At 39.3% G+C, this 14,151-nt stretch overlaps 3 protein-coding genes across 4 annotated transcripts; 2 read left to right on the plus strand and 1 right to left on the minus strand.

Annotated features, from left to right (window-relative positions):
- The first annotated feature begins 607 nt into the window (after positions 1–607).
- LOC107227331 (laccase-4) lies at positions 608–5,040 on the plus strand. 2 transcript variants are annotated; one of them, XM_015668443.2, is made up of 10 exons: positions 608–831; positions 1,312–1,447; positions 1,527–1,811; positions 1,943–2,210; positions 2,287–2,491; positions 2,792–2,979; positions 3,077–3,269; positions 3,425–3,640; positions 3,728–3,952; positions 4,229–5,040. In XM_015668443.2, exons 1-10 carry the CDS (start codon positions 720–722, stop codon positions 4,393–4,395), a joined length of 1,995 nt encoding a protein of 664 aa, XP_015523929.1. In that variant the 5' UTR covers positions 608–719; the 3' UTR covers positions 4,396–5,040. The 2 variants fall into 2 exon arrangements, with proteins under 2 accessions (XP_015523929.1, XP_015523930.1); XM_015668444.2 differs by having other exon boundaries at positions 1,345–1,447.
- A 147-nt stretch (positions 5,041–5,187) lies between these two features.
- On the plus strand, positions 5,188–11,175 carry LOC107227330 (laccase-2). Its single transcript, XM_015668442.2, has 11 exons — positions 5,188–5,848; positions 6,751–6,907; positions 7,171–7,300; positions 7,462–7,746; positions 7,851–8,124; positions 8,209–8,413; positions 8,517–8,707; positions 8,807–9,002; positions 9,092–9,304; positions 9,376–9,606; positions 9,700–11,175. The coding sequence occupies exons 1-11, from the start codon at positions 5,822–5,824 to the stop codon at positions 9,864–9,866; spliced, it is 2,076 nt and encodes a 691-aa protein (XP_015523928.2). The 5' UTR covers positions 5,188–5,821; the 3' UTR covers positions 9,867–11,175.
- On the minus strand, positions 10,995–12,607 carry LOC124294836. Its single transcript, XM_046742313.1, has 5 exons — positions 12,458–12,607; positions 12,184–12,361; positions 11,997–12,092; positions 11,719–11,893; positions 10,995–11,111 (listed from the first exon to the last, which is right to left on the minus strand). The coding sequence occupies exons 2-5, from the start codon at positions 12,286–12,288 to the stop codon at positions 11,041–11,043; spliced, it is 447 nt and encodes a 148-aa protein (XP_046598269.1). The 5' UTR covers positions 12,289–12,361; positions 12,458–12,607; the 3' UTR covers positions 10,995–11,040.
- Positions 12,608–14,151: the final 1,544 nt, after the last annotated feature.

Below are 14,151 nucleotides of genomic sequence, written 5' to 3' on the forward strand. Positions count from 1 at the left end.
TACATTCACACTGTTTATTGATATGTACTTTCATTCGTCAAATTCTTTTGGTATTCTTTTGGGGGTAACGCACCAAGAGGGATTATCTTCCCCTACAGTCCCAAGCACGGCCCTATTGACAGCGCCGACTGTATGTACTGTATATTTTTACAAGATGTATGGTCATGTAAGATCTTGATCGAATGCAGAATACAAGTTGCTTTTCATCATAAGCGTATTCACTTGTGTAAATAGAATACTGTAATTATTAGAAAATTTTCACGACTGCTCGGTCGTGGCTCACTTTTTATTATGACCAATACAATACGTTACACCACAAAAGGTACCTCTATTATCATCGCTCCATTGAACCACAATACCAAATGCCATGATAACAGCGTAACGTAATTAGACCTGGTATACTTTATATTTTCTGTGTTTATTGTTTTTTGTTGTATCTTTTATTTTGTCCTGGTCTTTTTATTTAGCAAAAGTTTTGAAAATATTTGAACTTCTTAATGTTAACAATACTGAGGCGTCTACAGCTGGCCATTGTCATGATCTGGTAGAGAGATGTTTCTAAACCGAAGTCCGTACTTATATAAGCGCGGAAAGCGTAGAAGGTAGTAAATTTATAACGAATTAAACAATCTGTCGTCCAATTTTCTTTAATAAATCCGACAACTCCAGAATCTCTCTGCGTGGATTAATTAAGAAGACTCGGGGCAAAACCATAAGCAATGGGTTTGTCTAAGGGAAACGACTACATCATGATTTCAAACGTCCTGTATCGGTTTGCCCTCTTTGCGACACCCCTTCTCATCATGTCCAGCTTTGCGGATGCTAATCACGGTAAGTGTGGAGACTATGAAGGTCGGTGGCATCCTTTAAAATACTCAAGATGCTTGTGCATACCATAATTATTCTTCGTCTCCTCCCGCGTTGGAGATTATAAACATAGACAAACAAATTCGGAATACCAACTTTTTGTGTGATGTAAATTTTATAGAAGGTATAAAAATTATTTTTCACAAATTTGAAGGCCCAAGGTTCTGTCAACACCCTGGTATTCTTATAAAATAAATTAAAACACGATCCATGGATCCTTTTGAAAGGTTTTTATGAGATTAACACTGAGTTCAATATCTCTGTTCAGTTAAAACTGAGCAACATGTCAAATCAACGTATTGCTCAGATTCAGTGGTCGGAGTCAAAATGCATAATTGAAAATTGGTCACTTAAAATAGTTTCGGAAGATTCATTAGTCATTGCTTTTCATTCAACCGTCAGCATTTTTCGTAAGTTCTCAAGAAGTGCTCAATTTCTAATCAGTCCTTGATCGTTGCGATTCCGAAAAACATGAAGTTCTATCGACGCCTCACGAATGTGCCCGCCCGTGTATCGATGGTGAGAAACCCAAGACCTGCTACTATCAATTCTACCTGGAGTCCTACGTGACCATGGGGCAGTAAGTATAAGTCAAACACTATTCACGAAAATTACTTAAATTGAATTCAGAGTTTCACAAACTATCCATTCATCAACAGAGCCTGTGAATACTGTTTGCCCAACATTACCAATCAACTGAACGCTACCTGCCAATGCGTAACCGCAGATGGTGTGGAGCGAGCCGTACTGACTGTGAACAGGATGATTCCTGGACCTAGCATCCAGGTCTGCAAGGGAGATTACGTCGTCATTGATGCCGTGAACCTAATGAGCGGTCAAGCAATGAGCATTCACTGGCATGGAATTCTTCAAGACGGCAGCCAGTACTACGACGGAGTACCCTTTGTAACCCAATGCCCCATTGCGGATGGGAACTCATTCAGGTATGCTGATGTATGTAAATGTCTAAAACAAAATCGAGACAACCGAAAAATAGATCAAATTAATAATCGATCGTGAAGCGGGGAAATGTGATGAACGGGTCAATTTTCAATACCGTCTCTCTGATTTTAAGATATCAATGGCTTGCCGGTAACGAAGGTACGCATTTTTGGCACGCGCATCACGGATCTCAAAGAATAGACGGCCTTTACGGGAGCATAATTGTTCGTACAGAAAAATCTTTCCATCGCAATATGTACGATTACGACAGACCGCAAGATGTGATAATGTTAAGTGACTGGTTCCATGTAAGTGCCTCCGAACATTGGCCAGGAACTCAAGTTGTAAACATGGGTCAAAATCCGGATTCGTTACTCATAGAGGGATTAGGACAATACACGGTAAGAAAGAGTCTTGATTGACTTGTTCTTTTCTAAGCTCTGATTCCATTCTCATCCCAATCCCTCATTTCTTTAGGATCCAGCCACCGGCAACACAACCACTACACCACTAGCAGTCTATAAAGTGAAACCAGGAAAAAGATATAGGATGAGATGTATCGTGGCCACCAGTATGCACTGTCCATATGAGTTCAGTATCGAAGGGCATAGACTATTGTTAATCGCTACCGACGGAGTGAACATTGAGCCTACCTGGGTCGATAGCATCATGTCTACTGGAGGTACGAAAAACAATTTATGAAAAATACCTTTGTTACTGTTTTCCCAAATACGCGTTAGTCAATTGTATTAGATTGTCATTTCGATTCTACTGTTATACACCTTAGAGATCTGGTTGAAAATATCCAGGAGCCTGATGGCGATTGATCAGTTTTAAATTGCCCGTTACCATAAGCGACAATTTGATAACTCCGTTGGTGATAATATTGGATGGTTGAGAAAAACTCACACAATTAACTTATACTTACTCTAACTAAGTACTGATCCAGTGTGAGTGTAAAAAGGAATATGTTGCGTTCCAGGTGAGAGGTACGATTTCGTGTTATTTCCTAAAAAAAACTATTCTCAAAAATCGTATTGGATTCGATTACGTACTTTGGATCCATGCGCTGGAATTCAGCAATTTGCTGTTCTTCAACACAAAGGAGGCCCAGACCTTCCCAGTTCTCCGAGACCCGTATACAACGAAAGCTTCGTTACGAATGGAGTAGTAAGGATCTCGACGATAGCGTCGACAGTTGACATCACATGACGAAACCATTCTTGGATGCAAGTGGTACTTAAATATGAACATCTTTTTATTTTAGGTTGCAAACGCCATGAATGTCAACTGTTCTGATAATAATCGCACTGAATTGTGCGTCAGCGATTTTCGGACTACCATTTCGTACGATAACAACATAGGTGATGAACCGGACTTCAAACACGCGGTAGCGTTCAACTTCACGGCTTGGCTACCCGCTGATCTCTATAAACCCAATTCTTATGGGCGTTTTTTAAGTAAGTCATCATCATCTCATTGAAATTTTTACACACATAAATATCCGTCGGAAGATAATATTTTTTTCGCGAATAATTCATTAAAACATTCAATACATTTTATGTTGAAACTTAATGCTCTCATAACCATAAGGATGTCTCTTTCTCTCTCTCAGTGGTGGCAAAAGATGTTCCACTTTCGGCGAACCTCGGTCAGCTGTCATACGTCGGACCGCCATCACCGGTGCTATCGCAATTCGAAGATGTTCCACCGGACGTATTCTGCAATGAGACCCATCGTCCAGTTCCAGTTGGTGGAGTAAGCATGTGCACGAACATGATGAACATTCCACTAGGTGCCCTCTGTGAGTTCATAGTCTACGACCCATCAGGTACGCAAACAAATCTTATCAGTCTTGTCCTATAATGCCGGGATCGCCTCTAGAGTATCTTACCATCTAACTACGGTTCCATTTTAGCAACTACGGGTCTGAACCATCCCATGCATCTCCATGGATACCATTTCCACGTCGTCGGTATGGGGCTTAATCCGGGAAAGTATCCGGTACTCAACAATACAGTAATACATATTTACGACAAACAGAACCTGCTCCCCAGAAATTTTATCAACCCGGTGCTGAAAGATACAGTTACAATACCCTCTCGTGGTTATGTGATTATTCGATTTCCCGCTAATAATCCGGGTAAGTATGGTTATGATACATCGTAAACTCCTTCACTGTGTACAGTGCTTATAATACATGCGGAAAAACGTTATGCCACTAACGTATAACGCATATACTTGCGATTAAAAAAAAAAAAAATCGAATCACGCGATCGCTGTATTTACAAAAAATAATACTTCGGTCTTCTTGAGGTAATAAAATTTGATATTCAAACGTAAATCTCATATTCGTCATGCAGTGAAGGCATCGATGTCTGAAACAGGTTGCTGCTACAAGTGATGATTTTGCTTTCAGGCTTCTGGCTATTTCACTGTCATTTCGATTTCCACATGATCACTGGCATGCAAATGATACTCCACGTTGGTGAACAAAAGGATCTCCCACCAGTTCCTCCAGGCTTTCCTAAATGCAGCGATTACAAACCTCCCATCGAATCTGTGTATGAAATGAAATACTTGTGAAAACCAGACGCTAATGAAGTGGTATTTCCGCCACCTCTCACACAGTCACACAGTTTACACCAGTGGTATGTTTTATACCGTGAACTTGTTATTAACACTACGTGAAGGGTATGTGATGCATTGACGGTAAGATATAATTCGAATTGTCCAGCGTATAAATTTCTTGGACTTTCACAGTATAACGCCTTGTTGGTATCTGTTACCATTCTCCTAACACTGTCAGACTCGGAGAATTTTAAACCCAAAAATATGTCACCCTAAGAGGACACGAACTCATTGTGAGTCTTTGATCATCGATGGCAAGTTTTTGTTGCAAATCACCATACATATTACATAACTGCAAAAATACACATTTTCCAGTCAACAGTCAGTATTAGCTTGAGAACACAGTCCGAATTATTATTTACCAATTTAAACAGTAATACCTAGTGTATAAGTTACTAAGTCACGCAGTGTTACGATGTCGAGAATCCAAACTGTCGCTAACAGCAAACTAACTTCTTCATCCACTAGTGTTATCCACAATCAGCATATTTTCCCTGTAGACTGTAATGTAAATATGCTTGTAAATAGATTACTATTGTTACAGTGAATTTACAAAACGTCAATATAGTCTGGAATAAAGGAAAAAGTACAGAAAATGAAGTTACGGTGAAGTTGAAGAATATATATTGTATCCTATGCGTAAAGATGAATTGCATCTATGAAATTGACGAGAGAAATCCGTCAGTGACGTAATTGTTTATAAATGAAAACTACGGCTCGGGTTTTTCAAGCTGTAGTTACAACAGCTTGTTTCAACCTAATGCAAACAAGTTTTGTAGTGTTAAAAAGAGCTTGACGCTACAGCAAACAGCTTGTGGAATTTTTCCTCCCAGCTATTCGGTGTGAATGATCTCGTTCTTCGAAAACGATGGTCACCACGAATGGAATCACGTAAAAATACACGCGTTTATTATCACTTTTCCACCTCGTGCAAGATAGCGTGAAGGGTGAAGGATGAACCTATCCTAAGCAGCGTATAAGAACCAATTCGTTCCCCGAGATCTGTGACGCTGAGAACACCTGAATAAAGTGTTTTGCTTTTCTATCTTTCTGTTGGATGTAAATTATTTTATATCCCAACAGATTTCGTCAATTTGTCGTTTCACAATTTATTATTACCAGTTCACTTGCGCGTATGCTATGACATGGGAAACGATGACATTTCTTATTATTATTTATTATTGTTATAGATTTATTATTTCTGGTCGGTAATTGTTGTTGAATTGCAATTTCTTTCCCCGTCATTCGATGTAATTGAGCAAGATGTTATCTTCTCTCATCACTCGATCAAATGGAAGTAAAGTATTATTGTCAATTTCTGAGTTCCTATCAAAAGGTTTCATTGCTTCGCTAACATCCACAGTAGAGAGTTGACCGTAGTATGAGATTCATTCGGGGCAGAATACAAGTACGTATTTATTTGATAGTAATATTTTATCGTCTAATTAATGAAATTAAATTTTCAATCAGTACGGTCCAGACCGTCTGGCATGCAAATTTATCAATGAGCATTAAACGAACTACACGAAAATGAGCTGTAGCATCTTATTTATGCCTGAAGCTTCTTTGACTTCGAACCCGTGCCGTCAAAGAGTGTTACGAATTCAATCAAAACGTGAACATTTAGATTAATGAAGTTTTTTCGCAAATCACTACAAAGTTGATTTAAATAAATCATGAATTAAAGATAACCTGTACATTGAATTAACAGATAATTCCGAATCAACCATTTAGGGTGACAATTCAGTCAATCCCGCAAGCTAAAAAATGTTTTGAAAATGGACTACTAGTGTTTGTACCTGTAACTGTATAAATTTAAATTACACAGTGACAGATGACGAATTTCGTTGTCGAATTAGATATATTTGCCTTTTACATATATCTTCTTATAGATATAATATATCTATATAGATATGAAAAATTTTTTTTTCAAATAAGAGTCACACAGTTTTGGAATATATAAAGGCAAATTTAAATTTCATTAACTGTAGCCTATTGCCTGTTACAGCCACGTTAAATAATTATGTTGCATCTATTGCAACGTTACATTTCTAAGTACTATGAATTTGTAACATAAAACGCGTTGAGATCATGACCGTATCCAGAAACTTCAATTTCTTCGTTTTTGCAAAGCTAGTGCACCAAGTTGACAAAAACAATTATATTTGTATCGTACTGTGGTAATCATAGTCATTAACTGCCATTGAGTGCACGTCTTATTACTGTAAAATACGAGGGTCGTCAATCCAGTAACTCCTGCTAGTCCTCGCATTAACTCATTAACCGATCATTCAATACTTTTACCTGAAGCAGTCGAACCGTTCGAAGATGGTATCAACGAATCGAAAAAGTTTTGTAAAACACCCAAGTTACGTTCAGCAATACCGCTTCTTCGCCCACACATTACTAATATTCGGAATGATCAACGTCGATCTTCCACAAGTTCAATCTGCCCGACCATTTAATGGTAAGTGATTTTATATCAGAATTTGTTGTATGAAAATATGTTACTACGAACATTTTCTCCAGCTTGGGGGAATCTTAAAAAATATCGGTCTTTGCGCGTCATCTGACTGAGAGAAGGCATTCTATGATTGTGAGAACTGATAAAAGAAGGTTACACCGGCTGCCAGAATTTTTGAAAATGAAATTATTTACGGTCTCATTCTCTGTCCCATATCATAGCAGCGTGTGACATTGTAATTTTAATTGACACACTTCTCGGTGTAGGGTCGATGGAAATGGATAACTCTCGATATTTGTCAACACCGCAGGAATGCGCACGTCAATGCACAGAAGGGGAATCGCCAAAAACCTGCTACTATTATTTTACGGTAGAAATATACAACATTCTTGGCACGTGAGTAAAACCTCTTTCAAAAGTTTTTCTTCTCGCAAGGCTCGACCAAAGCAGATTCACGTCACAAATAGCGATGAGATGGTTACCAAACAAACTAGTGCTAATAGTTCGAAACACCAAATAGATTTGCAGTGACGGAATAAATTTTTCTAATCAACCAGAGCCTGCGAACTCTGTACACCTGGCCCAAACAACTCACTGACGAATGAGTGTCAATGCGTGACTTCCGATGGCGTGGCGACGACCGTTCTAACCGTGAACAGAATGGTACCTGGCCCCAGTATCCAGGTGTGCTTGGGTGACAAGGTCATCGTCGATGTCCTGAACAAGATGGAAGGCATGGAACTCACGATTCACTGGCACGGGGTTCATCAGGAAAAATCGCCGTTCTACGACGGTGTACCTTTCGTAACTCAATGCCCGATTTTTCAAGGAAATACCTTCAGGTTCGTCGAAACATTTAAATAACATGAGGCTGTCTACGTTTCGTCCAAAAATCAAGAGTGATACTTGACAAATGCTACGTTACATTTAAATATCACAATTCAAGGTATCAATGGATTGCCGGAAACGCCGGTACACACTTTTGGCATTCCCATACCGGTCTTCAAGATATGGATGGCATTTACGGGAATCTAATTATTCGGCAGCCACCCAACCAAGACCCTAACAGCCACCTTTACGACTACGATTTATCGGAGCACATTGTGCTTATTAATGATATATTTCACGAAATGCCTACTAACCGATTCCCAGGGCTGGTGAACAGAAGAGGACTCGACGCGCCAGTGTCAGCTTTAATTAATGGAAAAGGACAGTACACGGTAAGAAGAAAACTTGCGTCATAAATTCATAAATTGCATTCTGTTTGTTATCGAATATTCCTTAAAAATCGTGTCACTCTTCAGAATTCAACTACTGGTAACACAACCGAAACGCCGTTGGAATTTTTTCACGTTTCGGCGGGGAAAAAATACAGATTCAGATTGATCACTGCTTTCACGACTCCATGTCCTGCTCAACTCACAGTCGAAGGACACAAGCTGACCGTGATAGCCACGGATGGTCAATCGGTCGAACCTAGGGTCGTCGATAGTATTGTTTCTTTGGCAGGTAACGGAAGCTTATCCCTCTTTGTCCTTGCAAAAATCGAAGTATCATTCAATGTTGAAAGTTTCTCGCGTACCGCAATTTATTATTCCGAATTCATTTGCAGGTGAGCGATACGATTTTATCATTTTCGCCAACCAAACACCTCGTGCCTATTGGATTCAATTACGTGCCATCGGCGGATGCAACAGCTCTGAAATTCAGCAAGTAGCAATTCTCAGCTACCATATAAATGGAAACTACAGCACACCTCGTTCCAAGCCGCCGACATACAATCCGGGACTTCCAACGGGACTGGTGAGGTGTTTTGTGATCAACTTTGACTCATCGTTCGCTGATCTTAGCCGGGAACTGACATGCCCAAATATCTGAAATTATATGTACACTTTGTTCCAGGCCCTCAATCAACTGGGTTCCAACTGCAATAAGACGCAAACAAACATGCTGTGCGTTGGGGATCTTCGGAAAGCAGGATTCGTCGACGAAAGTATCCTGAAGCCAAACCCCGATGTCAAAGTCTGGTTGCCGGTTCGTTTTATGGCATACACGACGGAGCAACTCTTTCAGGCCCACACCTATAAGTCGTTTTTGCGTACGTCAACGTTGCGTAAAAATTTTTTTTACGTTGAAATAAATCGCAAAAATGACGAACAATCGATTACATAATTGATTCATTCGCAGTTCCACCGCCCTACGTTGAAAGCACATCGTTAGTCAACAACAGGTCATTCTCTTATCCGACGTCACCACTTTTGTCCCAAAGGAAGGATATACCAGCGTCAGATATTTGTGACCATGAAACAACTCCAGCTAATTGTGGTTCGCCCTGCTTTTGCACATACTTGATTAATTGTCCACTGGATTCCGTGGTTGAAGTGATCATCTTTGATGAAGGTACAGTACGAAATCGATGCAAGTACCTTTCAATTTGACGATGTATTTTTAGCTCTTCTCTATATTTCCAGGTGCGGTGACCGATCTGTCTCATCCGTTTCATATACATGGGTACGCCTTCAGCGTGATTGGCCAAGGTGAATCGCCGGAACCTAATGCAACCTACCTCACCTTAGATCAGATTCAAGAATTGGACAGAAAGGGACTACTTCATAGGCAGTTCGACAGACCGCCTTCCAAGGACGCCATCGCTGTGGGACCGGCTACCTACGTCATCTTAAGATTCCGTGCTAATAACCCAGGCAAGTTACGGGAACTCGGGACATCGTAGATGCAATCACCCTATATTACAATTCAAAATGTCCAACCTCTGACAACTCTTCTCCCTCTCTCAGGCTACTGGCTATTCCACTGTCATTACACGTTCCACTTAGCGATCGGCATGTCTGTTATCTTCAACGTTGGCGAACCCTCAGATCTGCCGCCGATTCCACGAGGTTTTCCGGTTTGCGGTAATCATCTACCTCCCATGAAGTTTGCCGGAGACAATTCGGTCTACTGATCCTGAATCATCGAAACGGCAAATGGTCGTTGACGTCTAGTTGACATAAATTGATCAGCATTAAGATGTAAACCTTAGTTGAATTCTGCGCCTTACGGCTAAACTGCCTGTTGATGCAGACGTAGAAAATATGTCTCAATAATCTACAAAATCTCTATCTGAAACATGTTGTTATAGCATGGTTTCACTCATTGTAATAACGTAGAACAATATAACTATAAAAATCCCAGCTCGATCCAGTTAGACCTCGATTAGGTGACCATAAAAATCACTGGGATACGGAATAATTGAAGTTCTTCAGATTAGGCCATGGATATCGTTCGTATAGTAAAACTTCTAATAACATATTCTCTCGTGTACGCGGAGGTCCATGTGATATTTTAAAATCTTTTACCTCTGTCTCTCAATTCATGGTGAAATTGTGTGTTTTAAAATCCGTGGTGTGGAAAGCTTTCATTCATTTATTTACAAATTTTGTACAGTATCTTGATGCCTGAACGAATCGGATGAAGAAATTACGGACCGGTTTCGAGTTCAAATCTTTCAAAGACTAGAAAATTTTCATTTTCAAGTTAGGCTGGAAACTTAAAATTCTCATTTGCAGTGACGAAACAATGCGCTATCACTTTATCTCCTAAAATTACTCAGACGTAGCTTCACCATTGAACACTGTGCTCAAAATGTGATTCGTTCTGATATGATACCATGGTGGTTACGTTACAACGATGCTAATAGATACCTGGCAATTTATCTTAAAACAGTCGCAACTTCACTTCTGATGTATTATTACTATTTCATATTGTAAAACGAAATATCAGATGAGCAATTGTTGCTGATATCGTCGCTGCTCTTTCTTCTGTTCTGTTATTTGCTTACATTCGCATGTTTATTGAAATGTACTTTCATTCATCAAATTCTTTTGGTAGTCTGGAATGTCTCAAGAACATGCAGTGTCAACTCGCACTACATTGAGCCATTGAATTGAGGCAAAAATACATTTGACATACTTCTAGCCGAGATTCATAATTGAAGAAATGTTGTCAGTACGATTATTACAAGCGTTGATTACTTCTCTTTCTTGTCGACGAACCTACAATCCTGGGTTCTAGAATATCAAACGAGTGTCTTATCGCGAGCAGTTATCATACAAGTTGATTGGTTTTCAAAACTAATGTTACACCGCATAATTGTGTTTATCATATTCCGTAGGCAATACAAAAGACTGTAATCCCACATTTTCAGCATCTGCAAAAAACACAATTTCTACATTATGCAAGTACACTAACGATCAACACAGATCTTGGAATTTATCTCTATGCAAGATGACCCAGTATGTGTAAGAAGTATGGTCATGTAAGACCTTGACTGCTCAATAGAAATTGCTTTTACTATCAGACGTAAACGTACGCACTTTTCAAACTCGATTATATAGTTTAACGCGCGTATTAGCGCATCTAACGGTTCCCACAAAACTTTCTACCCTGGGATTATTAAGGTCAAAAATCGTCTCATGTAACATAACCAAGTCTAAGGAGTCCGTTCGTACTTAATTAAGGTCCGGTCTGTAATAACCGCTTTTACGACAGTACCAAAAGAACATTGTAACATCATAGTACACTCAGGTGTTTAAATTTTTAATCCAAGCATGCGCGTTCGCTTTTTGAACGGAAGCCTCATGAAAAACCTAAAAATCATACTTTTGAACCTCCAAGTAAGGCTATCTCCGTGTACAAAAAATGCTCGTGAAATGGAGGCAAATTAAGATAGCGTTGCTGCAGCAAAAGTTCCACACAGTGCCAATCAAATTGAACCTTGATTGACCCTGATTTCTAAGCGCCCAGAAGATTCTTACCTTTATTGCTTTTAAGCGCCGTTCTGGTGACTTTTTGAACCACTATTCGTCGCTTTTTGATACACTCTTTTTCAGTTGAAGAGCCGTATAAGATACTTCTCCTCACCTCTACTTTCCATAAGCGATAACTCACGCTTGGCGTTAAAGGGCCTGCTTTACCTCCTTGGCGTACAATCTACAATGTATTTTTTCTCGCACTGGTATCACGGAAACTTCATTGAGAGATTAATGTCTGAAATGTATTGTTTATACAAGTTATAATTTTTCTTTTAGGTTACCCGTGTTCCACTGTCATTTCGAATAATGATCCTCAACGTTGGTGAAGAAAAAGATCTTCCACTAATTCCACCAGGATTTCCTAAGTGCGGCAATTTCTATCCCCCGATCAGAACAATTTCTTAAATCGATCACGATGAGAGAAAACGTCATTTCTAAGGAATTACGTTAATTAACAAGTGAATGTACCTGAGAAAATACTCTGGACTTTGGTTGTAGCTGTAAAATGTTGTCGGAAATTTTTGCACGGTCCGGAATACTAACGATTAGTATATAATAACTCAGACGAGTCATACGATGGTAAAATTCTCGTATATGTTGCCTCAGCTGCCTTTCGTAAACGTGTTTTCCACCAGAAAGTCACCACCTATAAGCGAATTGTCAGCTGTAGAATAAATATACCGCCTCATTTCTTCGATGGCATCGCGTATATTAAAATACTTGAAAGTACAAACTTTGTTACCTTTACGCTGGAATAGCATTTGTTAACGATAATGCATGCAGATTTCTTCAGACTCCGATACGTCAGGTACCTCGAATGCAAAAACAACTGGCCAACTTTACCAGCCTCGTTTATCCGGTATCACCACTGCAACAAATCGATCAACAAATCATCATTATTGTTCCGATAAATTTACAAAACGTCGAAAAAAAATAACCATCGAACAAATCTAATAGTGATGAATATAAACAAGACGGTAAATGATTCCAGTAGGTATGAATGAGGTTATGATCTTAAATATGGGAAGTTTCATGTGACGAAGAAGTATAATTGATCTAACTATCAACACGTGTCCAAACAACGGATGAAAAACAAGAATTGAAACAATATGTAGGTTCGTAAGCTTAGATCAACTGCACGTGCGTCATAGATTCAAAAGTAATCAACATCGGTGATGATGGTATTAATGGTTGATTAAGAAATTAGCATCTTCGATGATATTGATGTTATCCTGTAATGTGAAGAATGTGGTAATCATATTTGGACGATGAAATGCTTTGGATGGAAAATAGATCACGCCTCAAAGATCTACGGCGCTGATAATACGTGAATGAAGTAAAAATCTCCCTCAGATCGACGACGTGTCACCGAAATAAGTCCGAAGCTGAAACTCTATAACAATCATCTCGCAGGTTGCACGTCAGGCCACAAAATTGACATCCCTGTGAATTTAGTAACTTGAATTTTGTCGACTTTCGTGAAAGTATGAGTTTGCAATCGACTGATCGTTCCATAAAACTATTTAACGACATCTTACTCACCTTCGTCTTTCTGGTTCCCATAACGGTAGCCAGACGCAAAAATTTAAACCAGCCACTCTACTTACACGGACACTCCTTCATCGTAATGGACAAAGAAAGGATCTCGGCCAATTATTCACGTAAGATCAACAGTGCTGAAATTTTTCAGCTGTAGAGAAAAGACATCCTTCAGGGATGTCCAGCCGTTCTTTGTAAATATCATTTCGGTACCGCAAAACGATTTCGTCGCCTTCGGGAACCGCATGACTAAAACCTCTCGTACGACATCCGTATGCGTATAATGTACAACCTTCATCTTCACCGCCATATCACATGAGTCTGACACATGTTAAAGCACGTAAAATTTATGAGTAAGTTTACTTTCGAAACATTCCACGACTGGGCTTGTTACCGTTTGAAACTTAAACATTTTCGCAGAATTTTAGTTACTACAAAAACTGCTAACCAGAGCACTATACGTATACTGGGTTACACAAATATGCGACTAAACTGGATCGTTGATCATCAGAATTATTCTAACTTGTCGTGTTCACCTGAATAAATGAACAAAACCATTATATGGAAAATGATACCACCGCCCTAGTGGCAGGCTTTAGTGTTTGCAATTTGATGTTGACACATAAGGCATAATATTAACAAGATCTGGCTAATTTGGGCGTGAAGACGGTATTAATTTTGGTTGCAGTATAGTAAATAAAATTACAACGGCACATGCTACTTCGTGGAGCATGACGCATCGATATATGTGGGGTGTACAAAAAGTTTTTGTCACCTTCATGTCTTCCAAATTATCGTAGGTTACAATAGATCATATGTCTATTCTATTAGAGTAACTATAGTCATCGCTCGGAATTAATTGCACATTTTATCACTGTAAGAATAGCCGAACGCTGA

This window comes from Neodiprion lecontei, chromosome 5 (assembly GCF_021901455.1).
Source record: "Neodiprion lecontei isolate iyNeoLeco1 chromosome 5, iyNeoLeco1.1, whole genome shotgun sequence".
Lineage (NCBI taxonomy): Eukaryota > Metazoa > Arthropoda > Insecta > Hymenoptera > Diprionidae > Neodiprion > Neodiprion lecontei.